Source organism: Coptis chinensis, chromosome 9, assembly GCF_015680905.1.
Source record: "Coptis chinensis isolate HL-2020 chromosome 9, ASM1568090v1, whole genome shotgun sequence".
Taxonomy (NCBI): Eukaryota; Viridiplantae; Streptophyta; class Magnoliopsida; order Ranunculales; family Ranunculaceae; genus Coptis; species Coptis chinensis.
Window position 1 is genome coordinate 83,147,567 of NC_141464.1, and position 17,493 is coordinate 83,165,059.

The window sequence follows — 17,493 nt, forward strand, 5'->3', positions numbered from 1 at the left end:
CTTGAGGCGGAGGCGGAGGCGGACGGTTTCTTATTACTTCTGATCGGATGTCGAAATTGATCCTATTACTAGGAGCAACTTGATTGTTCAACGATTCATGCATCGGCCGATTTGAATTTCGGGGTTGCGATTCTTGTTAGTAGGAGGAATATGTTGACTATTTGGTCTACTTCGTGCTTACCATATTGATTGTTTCACGTGATAATGAATTCTCGTTCCCCACAGACGGCGCCCAATTATGTTTTTCGCAGTAAACCGCTTCAACACAACGAGCAATGGTGACGAACGCACTAAGAAACGAGGATTTTGATGTTGGGGAGATGAAACCGAACCAAATAATGGCTGCCCGCACTCCAAGATCTATTCTCTAGGGATCAAGTTTCTACGTAGTTCCTTATGAAAAATAGTTTGATATTTATAGAGGTAGAGTAGAGAGTCCTTGTAACTCAAGTAATCTTGTATCTTGAGTAATTGTGATAGAGTATAACTGTCAACTGATAACTATCTCTTTGATGAGAAATGAATCTGGACATAAATCAACGTATATTGGTGGCAAGCCATGTGGCTAAGGTTCAGCCTTAGACACATGAGTTAATGGGCCTATACATTGATCCATGATATTGCGAATTGAGCTTTAGCCCTGTTGATTAAATGAATAAAATAGAGACCCCTACTAATGGACGTTTGCCACGTAGGTGGGGGTCGAAACAGCAGTCTCAGTTGTTGCCGGGAAATTGTAGTTTCCAATCCAGAGAAATGTTGGGGCAACCTTGTTAACTATCTAGAACGTACTAAGAACGAAAAAAATATTAAGTGGGCACATAATTTTTGGAACCAATGTGTTATTATCCTAAACAAAAAATCTGCACCACTTGGCTCTCCTTCAGTCCCACGTTCCTTGTAATTACAGCAGAAAATTTTGATGATGTAATTCCATTTTTTTATTATTGATCGAATATAGTAAAATTCTACTCATATTTTAAACTATCTCAGCTCTCCCTTTCTCAGTTTGTATTCTCAATGTGGACGCAATATTTAAGTCATGCAAGTTAAGAGAATAAGGATCCAACATCAAAAAAATATTAACTTATTGTTTACTAAAAAATAAAGTAAAATAGTTACTACAATAATCAATAATTCTACACTGACACAGTTGACCGACATAATGACGTGGTACGCACTACAACATCAATCTTACACTATGAAAAACTACCACTGCAACATCAATATTGCACCAAGAAATAACACTGCAATATCAATATTATACTATGAAAACCATTGCAACATCAATGTTGCCCTGAGAAATATCACTGCAACATCAATGTGGCACCATGAAAACCACTGCAATATTATTGTTGCTCCGAGAAATACAACTGCAACCAACGTCAATGTTGCATCACAAAAACCACTGCAACGTCAATGTTGCACCATGAAAAATCAATGGAATGAATGGTTTGTTATGAAGAAAAGATGAGAATGGAAAAAAAATAATGGAAAGATGATATTGGAAATAGAATAAGTGTTTTGAGAGAGAGAGAGAAAAGAGATTTTTTGTTCATATTTTCACCACTACTGCAACATCGATGGAGTAATACTATACTGGCGATGTTGCAACATGCCACGTCACTATGTATTGACTGTGTCAGTATAGTATTACTCCTGCAATAATAACCACCAACAAATAATCTCAATGGCCTATTTAAATAATCTGTCCATTAATTAAATACTTTTGCCTATTCAAAGTGGTTTTTTTTTGTTGCTCACATTATTTCATCTGATCATTCTCATTTTATTAATAAAATATGTTTTCCACATAAACTGTTGAATTTGAAGTCAGAAGAAATAATAATATTTACAGGAGGCAAATGTATCTTGTTAGGAGAAAAACTTAATCACACAAAGTTTAAATTTATTTATTAGTAAAATTTTGCGTGAACCCATTGGCCGGTATAATCTTGTTAGGGGTTAATTAACTTCGAAAACCAATTTCGCAAATATATTGTTAGTTATAAAAATAACCAAATGGACTCAGGTTTACAGTATATATGAGATTTTTCTTTTCCACAACACGCACAGAAAAAGAAGATCGCAGAATACATCGATATTACTCTTGAACATATCTCGAGGGAGATATTTAGTATCTAAGAATTTTACGTAAGTGTTGGACTAAGTACATTCAACACATTTTGGTGTACCTTTGTATTAATTTTTCATGTTTTATGAAATTTAAGTACTGATTGTGTCACTAACATAATGTACAATAACACTCTAACACGTACACTATTTCTCAAAAATGTAAATTTCTCCGTGGTGGATTTTAGTTTTTAAATTTATTAACCAAGTTGACTCAAAAAATATGACGAAGGAATAAAATTGCGTTAGCAAATTTACCAAAGGGTCAAGGAAATTCATCTCAAATTCTCAAAGGTACCATGCATTATTTAATAAAAAAATAAAATGACTTTTTGATAGTCTACATGGTCGGGAATTGTCGACTTTGCTATCAGAAAATGTCATCACCTTGGTAAATTTCTCTTAACAAAGTTGAAATTTTAAAACCGATAGAAGAGGATCTTTTGAATATCTACATATGTTTTATTTTCTACAAGTAAAATGGAAAGTTACAACCGAATTTTGAGAGTCAAAATGTTGAAAACCTTATAAAACCTCAGGAAACTATCGCAACACAACTTTTTTAGCTTATAGCAAGTAAATTCATAGATAGCAAAATGGTAATACATAAGTCTATCATCTAAAATTAGGGGTTCCACTTTTTTCCAAAATTCCAATTTTTACGAATTTCGATCTGAAATTTTTTTAGATTCAGCATCAATATTACTCGTCTGATTTCCGAAAATCCGATTGCCGAAAATCTGATTCAAATTCGGATCGGCTTCGGATGATTTTTTTAATTCCGATTTTCCTATTTTTTCCGATCCGATTTTGCCAAATTATTATTTGGAATTACATACAATATATCTAAAGTTCTAATGTAATTAAAATTGTATTAATATAATCCCTTTTTTTTTTTTGCTAATTTATAGTGGATTAACTTGTATTAATCAATATATAGTATAAACAAACTAAAAATCCTAGAATTAGTATCTATTGTACAAGTTATAAAATAGATTTAATATTAAAATATTTGAATTTTCAATAATTTCTGATTTTTATCCGAATTATCCGATTTTTAATCCAAAAAATCCGATTGCCGAATTTTCTAAATATAGCCGAAACAATAATAGAATTCCCAAAAAAATCAGATCGGATCACCATGGCATAATGGCATTCCCAAAAAAAATCAGATCGGACCCCAATTCGGCCACAACTCACCACTATCTAAACTTCATAAATTTTGATTTCCTGATTTAATGTGTGTTTCTGATTAAAATTCAAAAATTTAGTTTTCCTGATCTAACGACATGTGTTTCCGATTAAACTTCCTCTAAATTTTTCCCGCCGACTCTCGTGTTCCATATCATGAAATTTTGCAAAATATCGCGCCGCCTTCCGTACACGTTGACTAAACTTGTTTTGAAATATTAAGGATCCACCTCAAAACTATATTTCAAAACTTATATGAAAAAACAGTGCCATGTTAAAATGTCTAAGAAACTCCACCTTAAAAAACACCACTTAACATTCCTTCAATCATTTCATGCACCCTCTCAAATTCTTCCACTTATACAAAACATCCAAACCCAACAACTAGATTTCAAAATACTTCATGCATATACTATAACTTCAGGTTTATTTCATGACCCATTTACATCTAGTCGTTTAGTTGAGTTTTGTTTCAACTCAAAACATGCAAACTTAACTTATGGCCAACTCATTTTTAAGTCTATAAGTTACCCTGATCTTTATACATGGAATGCTGTTATGTTAGGGTATATTAAACTTAACTTACCTATTTTGAGTATTAGTCATTATAGGGTAATGCTTGGGAGTGGTGTTAAGCCTAATATATATACATTTGCACTTGTTATAAAGGCTTGCATTGTGAACACTAGTGGTGAGAATTTAGTTGAGGAGGTAAAGTTAGGGAGAGTGATTCATGGACAAGTTTTTAAGAATGGGGTGGAGGAAAATGTTATTGTTAGGAACTCTATTATGAAAATGTATTGTAATATGGGTTGTTTGATAGAGGCTAGGTTGTTGTTTGATGGGAGTTTGAATTTGGATTTGATATCTTGGAATTCTATGATATCTGCTTATGGAAAAAGTGGACAGGTGGAGTTAGGTAGAGAGTTGTTTGAGAGAATGCCTGAGAGAAGTTTGGTTTCTTGGGGTGCTATGATTGATGGGTATGTAGTGAGTGGTGGGTTTTCTGAGGCGTTGAGTCTTTTTGATGATATGCAAGTTTCTGGGTTGAAACCTGATGCAATGACATTAGTTAGTGTTTTGAAGGCTAGTTGTAATTTGGGTGCACTTGATAAGGGGAAATGGGTTCATCGTTATGTTGATGAGAATAAGCTTGGATGGGAGAAGAATGTGGTGCTTGGGACGGCTTTAGTTGACATGTATGCAAAATGTGGGTGTATTGATGTTGCTTTAGAACTGTTTGATAGGATAAAGGACAAGGATGTTGTTCTGTGGAATGCAATGATCAGTGGGCTTGCCTTGCATGGACATGGACGTGATGCATTGGAACTCTACTTCACAATGAAAAGGCGTGGGACCATGCCAAACCCAACCACATTCGTAACTGTTTTGTCTGCGTGTGCTCATTCAGGGATGGTTGCGGAGGGAATTGAAATATTCAAAACCATGAAGGCCAACGGCATTGAGCCTGGGATTGAGCACTATGGATGTCTTGCAGATATCTTTGGTCGAGCTGGGCGAGTACAAGAGGCTGAGGAGATTTTGTTTAACATGCCCATGGAACCTCAGGCTTCACAATTGGGTGCTTTGATGGCAGCATGTAGAAAACATAATAATGTTGAAGTAGGGGAACGTGTTGGCAAGCGTCTTATATCATTGGAACCGCATGATGGAGGTCGCTATGTCTTATTATCTAATATTTATGCTGCTGCTGGCAGATGGGACGATGCTCGCAGTGTTAGGAGAGAGATGGATCACAAGGGAGCAAAAAAAGAGACGGGCTGTAGTTCCATTGAGCAGGATGGAATCATGCATGATTTTATTGTTGGGGATACTACCAACTCTCACAGCAGAGATATTTATGAAATGCTGGATGATTTAGAGAAGGAAATGAAGATGGTCGTGTGTACAGAAGATGAATTCTCTTGCAATGATTTGGGATATTGTTAAAATCTTGATTATATTAAAGGGAATGAGTATATAGACATCTCTTTGTCCGTCATATATATCAAATCAAACTACTTACCTAAGGAATTTGGGGCTGATTTTTTGTGGAGACAATCTCACTACCATGGAGTCGTGGAGATGGTCTTCACAATAGTTGGCTCTTGAATCCCTTTAGTCTAATTAGAAGATGCAAGGGAAAACGGCAATCATTTAATCTTTGCACCCGTACTTTTACCAAGTTGAATATTGGGAATGAGCTGATACTTTTGTGAGGATGTCCTTGGTGACATCCTCACAAAAATATGCCGTTTTAATATGAGACGCATACCATGATGGTTAGACCGCCCTCCGAGATGGTTCAAAGTTTCTGATAACAAGGGGAAAGCCATAATCTTGGGCCCTCAGCTCACCATCATGGTTGAAACCTTTGTATTGGTTATAACACTTTGTGCTCGGCTTGATGGAAGAATTCTATGAACTAGAGCTCCTGTCTTGTAGATTGATGATGAATCGGCATAGAAATCTAAAATGGTGCATTCGAACAACAAAGATTTTCAAGGATCAAATTTCTAATTACATTGATCATTATTACTGTTGGTATACAACTTCAATACAAATATGGAGAACATAGATATCTTTTCATCTAAATTCTATTTTCTTTCTTTCTCTCTATTGTACAAACTCAACAGGGCAATTAATAATGGACATGTATGAGTCGTAGGTAGTCTTGCAGAGGGCTCAATCCATTTGACGAACTCTGAAAATCTACTTTAAAGAATGCAACTGCATAGCTGATTTAGCATGGGTATATTCTTTGTCCCACTTGAAGCTCTGGCAAATGATCTTCAGATTCTCGCACATCATCAGATTTATCATATCTCAGCAAGATCCCAAATAGAATCTTTCCCTGTTTCCACGGAAGAATTTATATCAAGTATCATTCACAGAAAACCTAAAAAAAGATGCTAAATGGACTTGACAATGTGCATAGCTCTTGTGCCTGGAACCAGGACGAAGGAAAGCAATTTCCCAGTCCCTTGTTTCCTGCCTCTCCAAGGATACTGAGGAGCCCTTCATTTAGAAGACAGGTTGGCTGATTGGTGAACCTGAAAGGTCCTCTGAAGAAAACACCAGACCTGCTTTCAACAGCATAACATTATATATTTGCATTTGGTGTATTTTCCAGAGAAAGACCATACATGGTCCCCAAATCAGTCAAACCGTATCCATCATGTCAAGTGCTCTTTGAGTAAAACGGAACACCATTTCAGAGGATTCCATTAGAAAATAATAAAATTTGTCGAAAATAATATCTATAGACCTTCACTCGCCGAAATGATGCTAAAGTTGCCAAAGGTTCTTTTGACTTCTTCACTTGTCCATTAAGGTGGTCGAGATTTATAATCTGGCATCTGTTGCATCCACCAAAAGACTGCAAATTGAAGGGAAAGAAGGATCCGATACAATTGCAACAAAACACATCATTAGGAAGATCAGTTTCATTGGGAATACAACAATAATATAAATATGATGAATGTTTGGTGCTGAAGCAATAGTATAACTTCCATATCCCAAAGGTGCATTCTGGGTATTTTATTACGCCTGGGGACAACTCAAAACTCAACCAAAATCAACTCAAGGCATTTAGACATTTAGTAGTGCTAAACTTATAACTAAGATATACTTGACCTGCTACTGTAACTACTATGACATCGCAAAAATATCTTGGACAGCCTCATAGGTGTCAAGAGTTTCTAAGCACAAAATTTTTATCTGTAAAGTTGCTCAGACTTATTATTTTTCTTAATCAAAAATTACACCTCCAACTTCCTACCATGCAATATTTAAATAATATCTTGTCTGAGAGATTACCGTAAATTGTGCCTTGCCAATGGTAAGACTTCTCCAATTATCTTCCTCATATGGGTCTGCTCCAGAAATAACAAGGTTGGGTCGAAACCTCATGGGATTAACATGAATTGGCTCATCATGGAAACCGTTTTGTTCATCTTCAGCAAATAAAACGTATGAACACATTAACGTAAAGAAACAAAAATTTTAAGAGAATAGAAGCAACAAAACCACAAGATGATATAACCAGTGGATTATGTTTGTTAAAATTCTGAAGTGATGCATGGTGGTCATCATTATCAAAAAAATAAGGAAATAGAAAATGTTTCCATGTCCTTTTCCAGGGGCAGGACCCAAGAGTAAGTTTGTAAGTTCATGTGTGTCGTTCTGAACTGGAATTCAATAATAATAATAATAAAAATATTAATAAATAAAAAATGTACAGTGTTACTTCCCCAGTATCTGTAATATAAGGGTCTAGAAAAGTCTTCCTTTTCCATTCTAATTGATTAATAGTAATAGAAAGTAGGGAAATTGTAACCAACGTAAAAAGGATGCGACTACTAAACATACTTGAGCTTAACCTTGTGTTCAAGTCCGAGATGCTCTCCTCGGATATTAGTAAGAACTGAGCTTCATTGACAAAATTCAATTGGCTCTTGACATCTCTGCACATGCCAACACTGCCATTTTTGTTCACCGAACAGAATAACTGAGAGGCAAAACATCTTAATAAATAGCAGGGACGAGAGGTGGCACTGGAAAACCAAAGGTTGACGTCACTATCATAACCCTGCACTTCATACCTGGTTTAAAGCAGAAGATAAAATTACTTACGCACAATGAAATCTACTATTACTTGTACAAAGAACAACTATCTTATATTTGGAAAATGTCGCGTCCATAGTAGTTATAGCTTATGCACATGGTAGAGTTGTAATTTAGCGAGAGTTCTCGAATCACTGGCTTAGGTTACTTTATCTGGTTTCTTTTGTTACTAGTACACCTGTACCTTTTTTCTTTATTACTCACATCACAAAGTATAGATTTTACTTAAATGAAAAAGTAGGATGTGATGCCCTACAATACAATTGGTAAAAGGAAACATAACAAATGAAAGAATAAAAAAGATGAGAACATTAAAAACCCAGTCAACTCATAAAAGACTCTTTATCTGCAGAAACATTGGTACTTTTCTTATTGTAGGTCTTTCTACCAACTGTTATACCTCTTTGATGGTTTTTCCAATATTTTTAACTTCTGATTTTCTCTCCCTTACGATTAATACTTCTCTGTCAATTAGTTCAACAAGAAAACACAGACATCTGCAGCAAAACTCAACTTAGTTGATGCTCCTAAGGAAGTTAACTCATTCACATCTACTGCAAAGATTAACTTCGGCTGATGGCCGAGTAAAGAGTAATTAGCATGTAAACATTGCAAGACAAATTTCTTCATGTGTACCTTTGGGATTGTACTAAGATTTCCTCCTTGGAACCATCACACTGTGCAAGATTAATCTGCAATTTTTTCTCACAACGCGGAGACTCCACAAATATTATTCCCCGAGAGAGATCAAGAGACGTACTAATGAGACACATTTCTGGAACCTGCAAAACAAAATAAAACTCACTTGAGACAGCCCATTATTTCTAACTTTTAGGGAAAATCTGTTTTAATAGCTGAAGTGAACATAATAATAACAACTTTACTATTCTACTCCCTAATCATCAGATAGTGGTTTTAAGGGTTCATTCCCTTTGGAAAATGCTACGATGGCGCCTGGTTCTGGATTAGATGGGAATATCTGATTGTCATGAGCGACACTACAGTTGATTGTTTATGAGCATATTAGACATGTTACCTTCTTCTGTGTAAGAACTTCACCACTTGGACACTTTAGAAGCCACTCACGATCATGAAGTAACCCTGTTCAAACATTTAAAATTACAAAATCTATCCATTGTTCATAAATATTTCAAAAATAAAGTTCCTAGAGACTGTTGAAATGAGATGCCTAATGAACTGTTGTGCAATTCGGAGACAAAGTTAGGCACAACTGATGCAAGACATCTAGGATGAGATTTTGATGTTGTTTATGGACATGACTTATTACAGCTTTGCTACTTGATGGCTCATGCACTATTCATAAGAAATCCTGCCACTGAGTCTGCTAGATCCACTATTCAGTCATCTTCTTACCAAAAGATATTGCTAAAAATCCTTATTGACATAAAATGTAGTCAAACACTGTCCAACGGTGCCAATTGTGGTGCCCTGCCTATGTAAATGCATTTATGTCTATTAGAGTCCTACAATGATTTGAAAAACTACAGAAGATATGAATCCGTCACTCAGAATTATTAGGAGTCAGGAGAACAACAGGTTCTGTGTCTCCTATTTGAAAGCTGTCCATTTGAAAGTTTAATCCTCAATCGGTCTTCTAATAAATCAATATAAGTACAAAACAATCCAATACCAACTTATATACGGTTGTATCATATAAATGTTTTGACCACATAACCTACTCCTTTCCTCGTAAGGGGGGCTTGGACATACATGTTATACAATCAATATAAGATTAAACTATAGGTGATTTCTTACTGGTTACGGACACAACATTGCTATAATTTTTCATTTTCAAGTTGAAATATACAGTCAGTTAGTACAGTTTAGAATACGAAAAATAAAGTGTGAAAATGAGCAGTGCAATAACTCCCCCAATTAAAAATCCCATTACTGTTAAAAAAATTATCCAAGGTACAGCATAAATAAAGGTACCTGAAGGACTCAGAGGCCAACAATTTACACTGAAACCTCCACATGATTTAATAGGGTACACCGTGATGGATTTCAGATAAACACCTGCTGTCGTGGGGCATTCATTAGGCCTGAATATGCACAAAATGAAGATTACGCTAAAGTGTGGCAACAAAGAATTAAGTAACCAAGTCTTCTAACACTAAATCCAAAAGGCTACCGTAAGTGTCAATGAAAACCCTGATGATTGGTTGTAAGAAAGTAAAAGAACCACAATTGAAGAATTGGACATATAGAACAAAAATCATTATCAACATCAGCAAGTAAAATAGATACTAAACTAGCTGAATTGCTCCTGATCAAGTCATAGCGGATCAGGATTAATAAACTTACTTTTGGTTGAGTTATTGATTAACTTGTTTGCCGATAAACATATATCTTCAACTGGTTTTCGGAATGGCACAAAAGATTTGACTATGAAGTTGATAAATTCCTATAAATGAGACGTGTAACAATATTAGTTTGACAATGTTTGGCTTTCCTTGCAAAAGAGCGTTAGAAGTATTTGCGAAAAAGGACAAAACTGACGAGATAATATCTTCAGTACAAAAGTTGGAAAAAAGAAACAACAAATAAGTAGAAATAACTCTCCTCATAAACTCTTGAAAGTTGAAACTACTATAATCAATAAGTTATATTAACATCATCCAACCATAAGAAACACTAATGAGCGTAAAACTGCTTAAGACATAATATTGAGCTCAACTATGTGTCTAAAGTCGGAAAATATTCAGCATATTCCAAGTTGAAAATTTTAGTTATTCACATGTTCTGGTTTCTAGTAAATTTAAGTTCGAAACTTCAAATACAATCATGTGGGAAACATTTCTTTTTAACACTAGTAAGGGTAATTGCTCAAATTTTAAAACTAGGACTTTATTGCAGACTTAACGTGAAAAGTTTCAAAAGAAGCAGCAATATTGACATTAGGAGGATCAAGCGTATGCTAATTCTAACCCTGAATACACAAGATAGAAAACACAAGAGCACAAATAACAGGTTCATTTCATTTCAGTAATGTAGACCAATTTCCTAGAGGTTTGCATCTTATTCAAGATTACATAAAAATGATAAAATAAGTTATTTTGCAACATATACGAAGGATGAGTATATTAAAGGTATTAAAAAGTGTGAAAGTGTGGGGGGAGAAAAATGTCTGTGCTTATATGATTTATGCAATACAAATGTAAGAAGTTACGGAAGTTTTACCTTGGCATCTTCAAATGTTGACATATAACCAAAGGATATTCTGACAGCACCAGTTGGCTTTCCACATACAATGTCATGATCGTCCCAGCAAACATGGCCAGCCTAGAATTAAAAAATATAAACAAATAAGAGTATACTGCACGCCTTTACTTCTAAATTTAACCAAACCACAATCACTGCCATGTATAAAATAGGATGAAGTAGGATATGAGTAATGACTACCTCGATGTTTGAAAGAAGATCCCAATGAGATAAACCAAGATATTTGGAGCATGCACCCGGGTTACAAAAGCATCCGGTCTACAAAAAGCAGTGAAATATTTTTCAAGGGTATGGCATTGAGTATACAACAAAACTAGTTCACAATTTTCTCGTGCATTCATCTGGTTAAGTATGTCCGTCTGTGAAAATTTATTTCAGCTATTTTTAAAAAAAAAACTAAATATTGAATTGTATGTTTTGTAACCTCCAAAGTGACACCATATACTGATATTTTGTTTATGATTCCAATTTGGTACGCAAAGAATATGATGAGGTAAATAATACATCTCTTAATCATTCATCTTGCATGTTGCATGTATAACGGCTTTTGAGCTCACTATGTTGTCAATTTGGTTTACAGGATCGCAAAGAAAAAAAAAAACCCAACAGACAAGAACTCTCGCTCGGAGCTTCCTTTTGAAGAGAAATCCTGATCCCTGATTGGTTTCTGTAGTTTTTTCTTTTCTCCTTTTGTTTTTATTCTGTCTGGGGGGAGGAGGGGTAGTTTGGACATCAACCTATACAAAAAAGTATAGAATGATTGCATTTATAATTCTTACCCGCAACTGGATTCCAGATAATGAAGCTAGCTTTTCGACCTCACGATATCCAAACCAAGTGCCATCTGGGCGTTTCAAATTAAATGCTACTGTTGGACCAAATTCACATGGACGGTATCTGCAAGAAATACCCACCAGATGACAGAATTTCTAAATAGTTTTGCAAAAAAAATAGTATACCTTGAAATTCTATTCAGTAAAATTATATTATTGGCTGAGATGTAGAAAAAAGTCTGGTGAAAAAGAGAGAAAAGAGTATACTATACTGCCTTAATTAGTTTCAGCCTTCTCTCACACATCTTTATATGGAAAAATAGTAGGGTTTACATCATAAAAACATTAAAAAAAAAACAAAAAAAACAAAAAAAAAAATCTATTGTTGAGTCTATACCTATACTGAACTAATTTTAGGCTAATCTGATAAAGAAAATACCGGTGTCTGTATACATTTATTGACTCAAATGGTAATATAAAATATATGAAGCACTAGATACAATTATTCTTTACACGGCCAGAGATGACAAAGTACAGACTCGAATCCTAACAAAGCTCAGATGCATTCCAAATGGCAAACAAACTCAAAAGAATTAGTTAGTAAATAATATCATTCAATATATCACTAACTTCATCTCGAACTCAGAAATTTACCGTGTATTGCTTGAAAATAAGATCTAGATTTCCACGAGGGTCAACACTACTTCGGAAGGGAAACAATTTAAATATTGAAAATAAATGTATTTACCCAGTTCTCCATTAAGAAACGAACCTTTGCAGCATCTCCTCCATAAACTACGGAAACGAAAGATCCATTTTCATGCCTCATGGCTAAAAGAGCATTTCTCACATAAGTAGCAATACACGTTGTATGCCTTGAAAAAAATGGTACCAAAACATGTGTTAGACACTTATATGTTTAGAGTTAAAAGAGATAATTAAATTATCCATATACCTAGTTATTGCTGCTATAGTTAAAGTGTTGATAATCTTGAACCCATGGTGGATGGAAGCTATGTTCAGGAATGATAGGGTGCCATCCTCAAATGATTCTTCAACACTTTCCCTTCTTTTAAAGAAATCAATGTCAGCAATGGATGCAGCTACTGTGCCTGAAACAATCAAACAGGTGAGCCAACTAGTTGTAATACTAGATATATATAACATACCAAAAGGAAAACAAACTACCAACCTCCACTGAAATATGTCTTCTTTAGTAACTGGGCAGCTTCTGTAAATTTCATTGATAAAGAACGTATGAGAATGTCAAAAACATCGAAAGTCCAAGGAAAACATAAAATGGGAAAGTAGAAAAACGTCCAAAACTTCTATACCTGATCGAACAATTAGAGCACCAAGTCCAGTTGGATAGCCGAATATCTTAGAAAGAGCAAGAAGAGAATAAAATGTATCCAAACATATGAGGAAACACACAAAGTAACTTAAACAAATGTGCAAGTAGGTACCTTATAGAATGAGATGACAACAAAGTCAGCCGGGTACTTCACCAGATCTGGTGGCTGTGTAGCACATCCTTTTGCAGCATCAATCAAGACCATCCAGCGCCCTCTACTTCCAACACAAAAAGAAAATTGTGGATAGACTTTTCGAAATTTAATGAGCACCCAAATTAAAATTGAAGTAAAAGAACTAGTTTGAAAGCTCAGTTACATGGACACGCCATATTCCAAAAAAATCCGTGTCGGATACGTGTCTACATATCAGTGTCAGACACAACACACGCACATATATTACTTTGCCGTGTCAGATACTTCGTGTCCATGTCGGATATGGATACACTTACCCGTGTCAATGTAACTTAGTTTGAAAGTAAAGCCATCACAAATAGATTTACGAAAACTACTCGTGTTCAACGTGGGAAACAAGAAAACTGAAATGAGAAACTATTTATTAAGAAAAAAAAAAAAAAAAAAAAAATTGAACTTTGATACCTGCCGTTTGATAAGCCTTCCAAAAATCCTTCTGAATTTTTCTTGACCATATTCACCAATTCAAGATCAAATTTCCTACCAGAAAAGTTACATTCTGAAGGAAAGGCAAATAAGTTGCAAGAAGTATCTGCAGCCAACAAAACATAGAAGCAAGTTGAAGTAAGATATGGTTTATGAAAAATAATTCAATAATTGGAAGTATTGAATTTCCATGGAAACCCACATTCAAAACCATAATTCACCCACGCATACAACTATGATAAGGTCTCTTCTATTTCAAAATTCAAAATCAACAATTTCTGAACATAAAAACAATATGGGTAACATACCTAATGAATTAGATTTGGACTTTTCTCCGGAAAACCTTGGTGCACTTCTTCTTTGCACGGGGTGTTGTGTAATTCTGATAGATGATAAGTTGCTTCTTCCTAGCTCATTAGAATTTTCATATGCTTCAATATCTACTGCACAAGCCATAGCTCCTTTGTCGAGAGGATATCTAGATATTCATGAAGGTAAAACACAAAAGACACATTCATAATATATTATATGATTTTGTAGTTTTTATTATTTATTTATTTGTGTGTTTGTGTGTGTGGGGTGGGGTGGGGTGCCTTTCAACAATAAAACAAGCAAGGGCCACTACACCAAGAAGTGATCCACGACAATCATAACAATTAGACCATGTGTTTCAAAAAGAAAATTTAAAATAATAATAACAATAAGGAAAAAAAAAAAGAAACACGGTCAAAGAAGGCAGGTCAAAAACAAGAAATCAAAAGAAAAAAAAACAGTGAATTTAATTGCTGTTCTGTTATTGCCTCACAAAAAAGCATTGTAACGTGAAATCACTGTGTAGCTTATGAATGAGAATCAAACTAATGAGATGGCCTCTCCAAATCAGTTGACAAATATGAATTTGTATGCACTACACACACGATAAACAAGTATACTATGGAAAAATGTATCATTTGGAAAGCTATCAGTAACCTCAAGTAGCAGAGTGTCAATTGTTACACAATACTATAATTGTAGGATACTCTCTGATCCCAAGGACACTATTGTGATTTTCCATCGTGTACATGAAACAGCTCTCTTCACTCCAAGGGAAAGCCTCCCCAACTAACTTTAGTGCCGATGTGGCCCCGGAAGTGAATATGCACTTATAGTCTTTTGGGGATGCATTACAATAATCAAGAACCTGCACACATAAAGCAAAAAATTGCCGACTGCGTTTTTGATGAATTCGTAGGTAACCAACAATACACAAAAACTCATCATATACAAAAGGATAAAAGAGTATTGCATTCTACTATCTAGTCGACAACTTTCATAAATTAATTATTTTCATTAGAAAAACTTCCAACTGCAACATTTTCACTAATCCAAGAAAACTTTACCAACACTTTGTACCTAAATCTTTCAAATAACACCAGTGTTTATTATTGTAGTGGTGAATACAAATACTAACTTTCCCATAGTGGCCCGAACAGAGTTTCCACAAGTCACATAGTTTTATCTCATCCAATTGTCCATGTGGCAAACATTATCAGCATTCACAGTTTACATATTCTCATGAAAACTTAATATAAAGTTCAAACTAAGACCATAAAAAATAACAATTGAACCGCAAACTAAATTACCTGTTGTCGAGCTGCCCTTACAATCTCACAAGTAGCAAAACCAGCATCACTCTGGCTATCTAAATAATTTCAATTGCTAAGGAAATCTCTATTACATGGAATAAAAACAAGGCATGGAATAATAAAAAAATGGATACGAGGATTGGCATAAACATTTGAGGTTAAATCTTTAAGAACAGATTCCATTTGAAGCTCAGAATACAAAGTAGCTCCAGCATGATCCAAATAAACAAGCCCTACAAACTCAAAATCATTAAAACCAATTAAAAATATAATAATCAGTAAATTATATTAAAACTTGATTATAAAGTAACTAACAAAAACCAAACCTTGTAATCTCTTGAATTCAGTAGCTCGAATTTCATCAATGTTTTTTGGAGCATTTGGGTATCCATAATTTTCACCAAATTGTTCTAAAAATCTAATCTTTTCTTCATTCATGTTGAAATTTGTGAAAATTTTCAGCTGTTTTTGTTGTAAATGAAGAAAATTTTTTTGATGGCGGGAAGGAAAGAGACCAAAAAAAAAACAAGAGTTCAGTTTAACTGTAAAATGAAACAGGAAGAATCTGTTTTTCTTATTTTATATAAGTTGGTTATGGTGGAATCTTTCTTGATAGGCATATACAGGCCCACTGGGCCCCTATGGCCCATTTTTTTTTATATAGGCCCACTTACTAAGATAAGTCATACCCTACTAAGTATGCTATATAGCAGTGGGGCCTGAGCAGAGAATTGGAAGGGCATGGAGAAAGAGAAAGAGGAATAGAGAGTGGAGAAGGAGAGATTGAAAGGGCGTGGAGAGTGGAGAGAGAGAGGGAGGAGTTACTGTCGGAGAGAAGAGATGAGGACAGACAGAAACCAACCAAATGACATTTTGGCCACATACCCCCCTCGCCACTGGCTGACTAGTATATCTATCGCGCAAGAGGGGCTGAGAAGCAGAATTGGAGGTGGAGAGGGAGGAGGGAGAGGGAGAGGAAGGTGTGGAGAGTGGAGAGGGAGAGGGAGAGGAAGGCGTGGAGAGTGGAGAGTGGAGAGAGAGAGATTGAAAGGGCGTAGAGAGAGAGGCAGAGGAAGATGAAGATGAGGACAGACAGAAACCAACCAAAAACATTTTGGCCACATAACCCCCCGGGCCTAGAACGTTCGCTCCGCTCACTTGATTAGTATACACTAATCTTATACTAATAATCACTGATTCATTTTTTATTGTTGAATTATTGTATTTTATTCCTTTTTGAGCTTAAACAAAATCATCATGAAGACATGAAAATATATGTGAAATCGAGCTAGTTATTAGTTGTCGCAGTATGGACAATAATTCGATGAAAAAGAAAATCAGTGAACATTTTTTCAGCGTGCAAGTTTTAGAAATCGACTTTTAAATCCCCCAGGATATGTTACTCTGGATTATTGTTGACACAACTAACATCTAGGGATGTAAATATTACCCATGGGTACGGGGCTCCATGGGGATCCGACCCTAATGGGGCGGGTATGGGGGGCACTAAATGGGTATGGGGGCGGGTACGGGGAATACCCGACTGGTCTTAAGCGGGGATGCGGCGGGTACGGGGAAGGGGGTCCCCGACCCGACCCGACCCCTCTAATGGAAAAGTAACCCTCAAACCACTAGACCGAAACCACTTTATGCTATAAAAAATATATTATTGGTTAGATACTTAGACTTAGATATTATTGAGTTAGAATATAGTTTTTGTGTTTGCAAATTCAATTTACTACTTAGACTATTGTGAAAGCTTATTAGTTTTTATTAAATGATCTAAATTTTTTGAGTACAATTACTTAGTTAGGTGAGTATGATGAGTACAAATCATGATTTTTTTATTTTTATTTTTATTTTTTGTCAAAGTAGGTTAATGGAGAATGGGGCGGGTATGGGGACCCGGTACCCATACGGCGGGGATGG

At 35.3% G+C, this 17,493-nt stretch overlaps 1 protein-coding gene and 1 pseudogene across 2 annotated transcripts; one reads left to right on the forward strand and one right to left on the reverse strand.

Annotated features, from left to right (window-relative positions):
• The first annotated feature begins 3,585 nt into the window (after window positions 1–3,585).
• On the forward strand, window positions 3,586–5,369 carry LOC147478824 (pentatricopeptide repeat-containing protein At5g08305 pseudogene; annotated as a pseudogene). Its single transcript, XR_015209365.1, has one exon. The product of XR_015209365.1 is annotated as a pentatricopeptide repeat-containing protein At5g08305 pseudogene (transcript).
• A 453-nt stretch (window positions 5,370–5,822) lies between these two features.
• ABA3 (molybdenum cofactor sulfurase (LOS5) (ABA3)) lies at window positions 5,823–16,120 on the reverse strand. Its single transcript, XM_086583221.1, has 22 exons — window positions 15,891–16,120; window positions 15,699–15,797; window positions 15,562–15,620; window positions 14,959–15,119; window positions 14,248–14,417; window positions 13,919–14,045; window positions 13,433–13,538; window positions 13,301–13,346; window positions 13,159–13,197; window positions 12,922–13,078; window positions 12,739–12,841; window positions 11,973–12,122; window positions 11,374–11,451; window positions 11,152–11,253; window positions 10,276–10,375; window positions 9,904–9,990; window positions 8,987–9,051; window positions 8,587–8,732; window positions 7,696–7,928; window positions 7,144–7,280; window positions 6,593–6,703; window positions 5,823–6,178 (listed from the first exon to the last, which is right to left on the reverse strand). The coding sequence occupies exons 1-22, from the start codon at window positions 16,000–16,002 to the stop codon at window positions 6,068–6,070; spliced, it is 2,499 nt and encodes an 832-aa protein (XP_086439347.1). The 5' UTR covers window positions 16,003–16,120; the 3' UTR covers window positions 5,823–6,067.
• Between the last annotated feature and the right edge of the window lie 1,373 nt (window positions 16,121–17,493).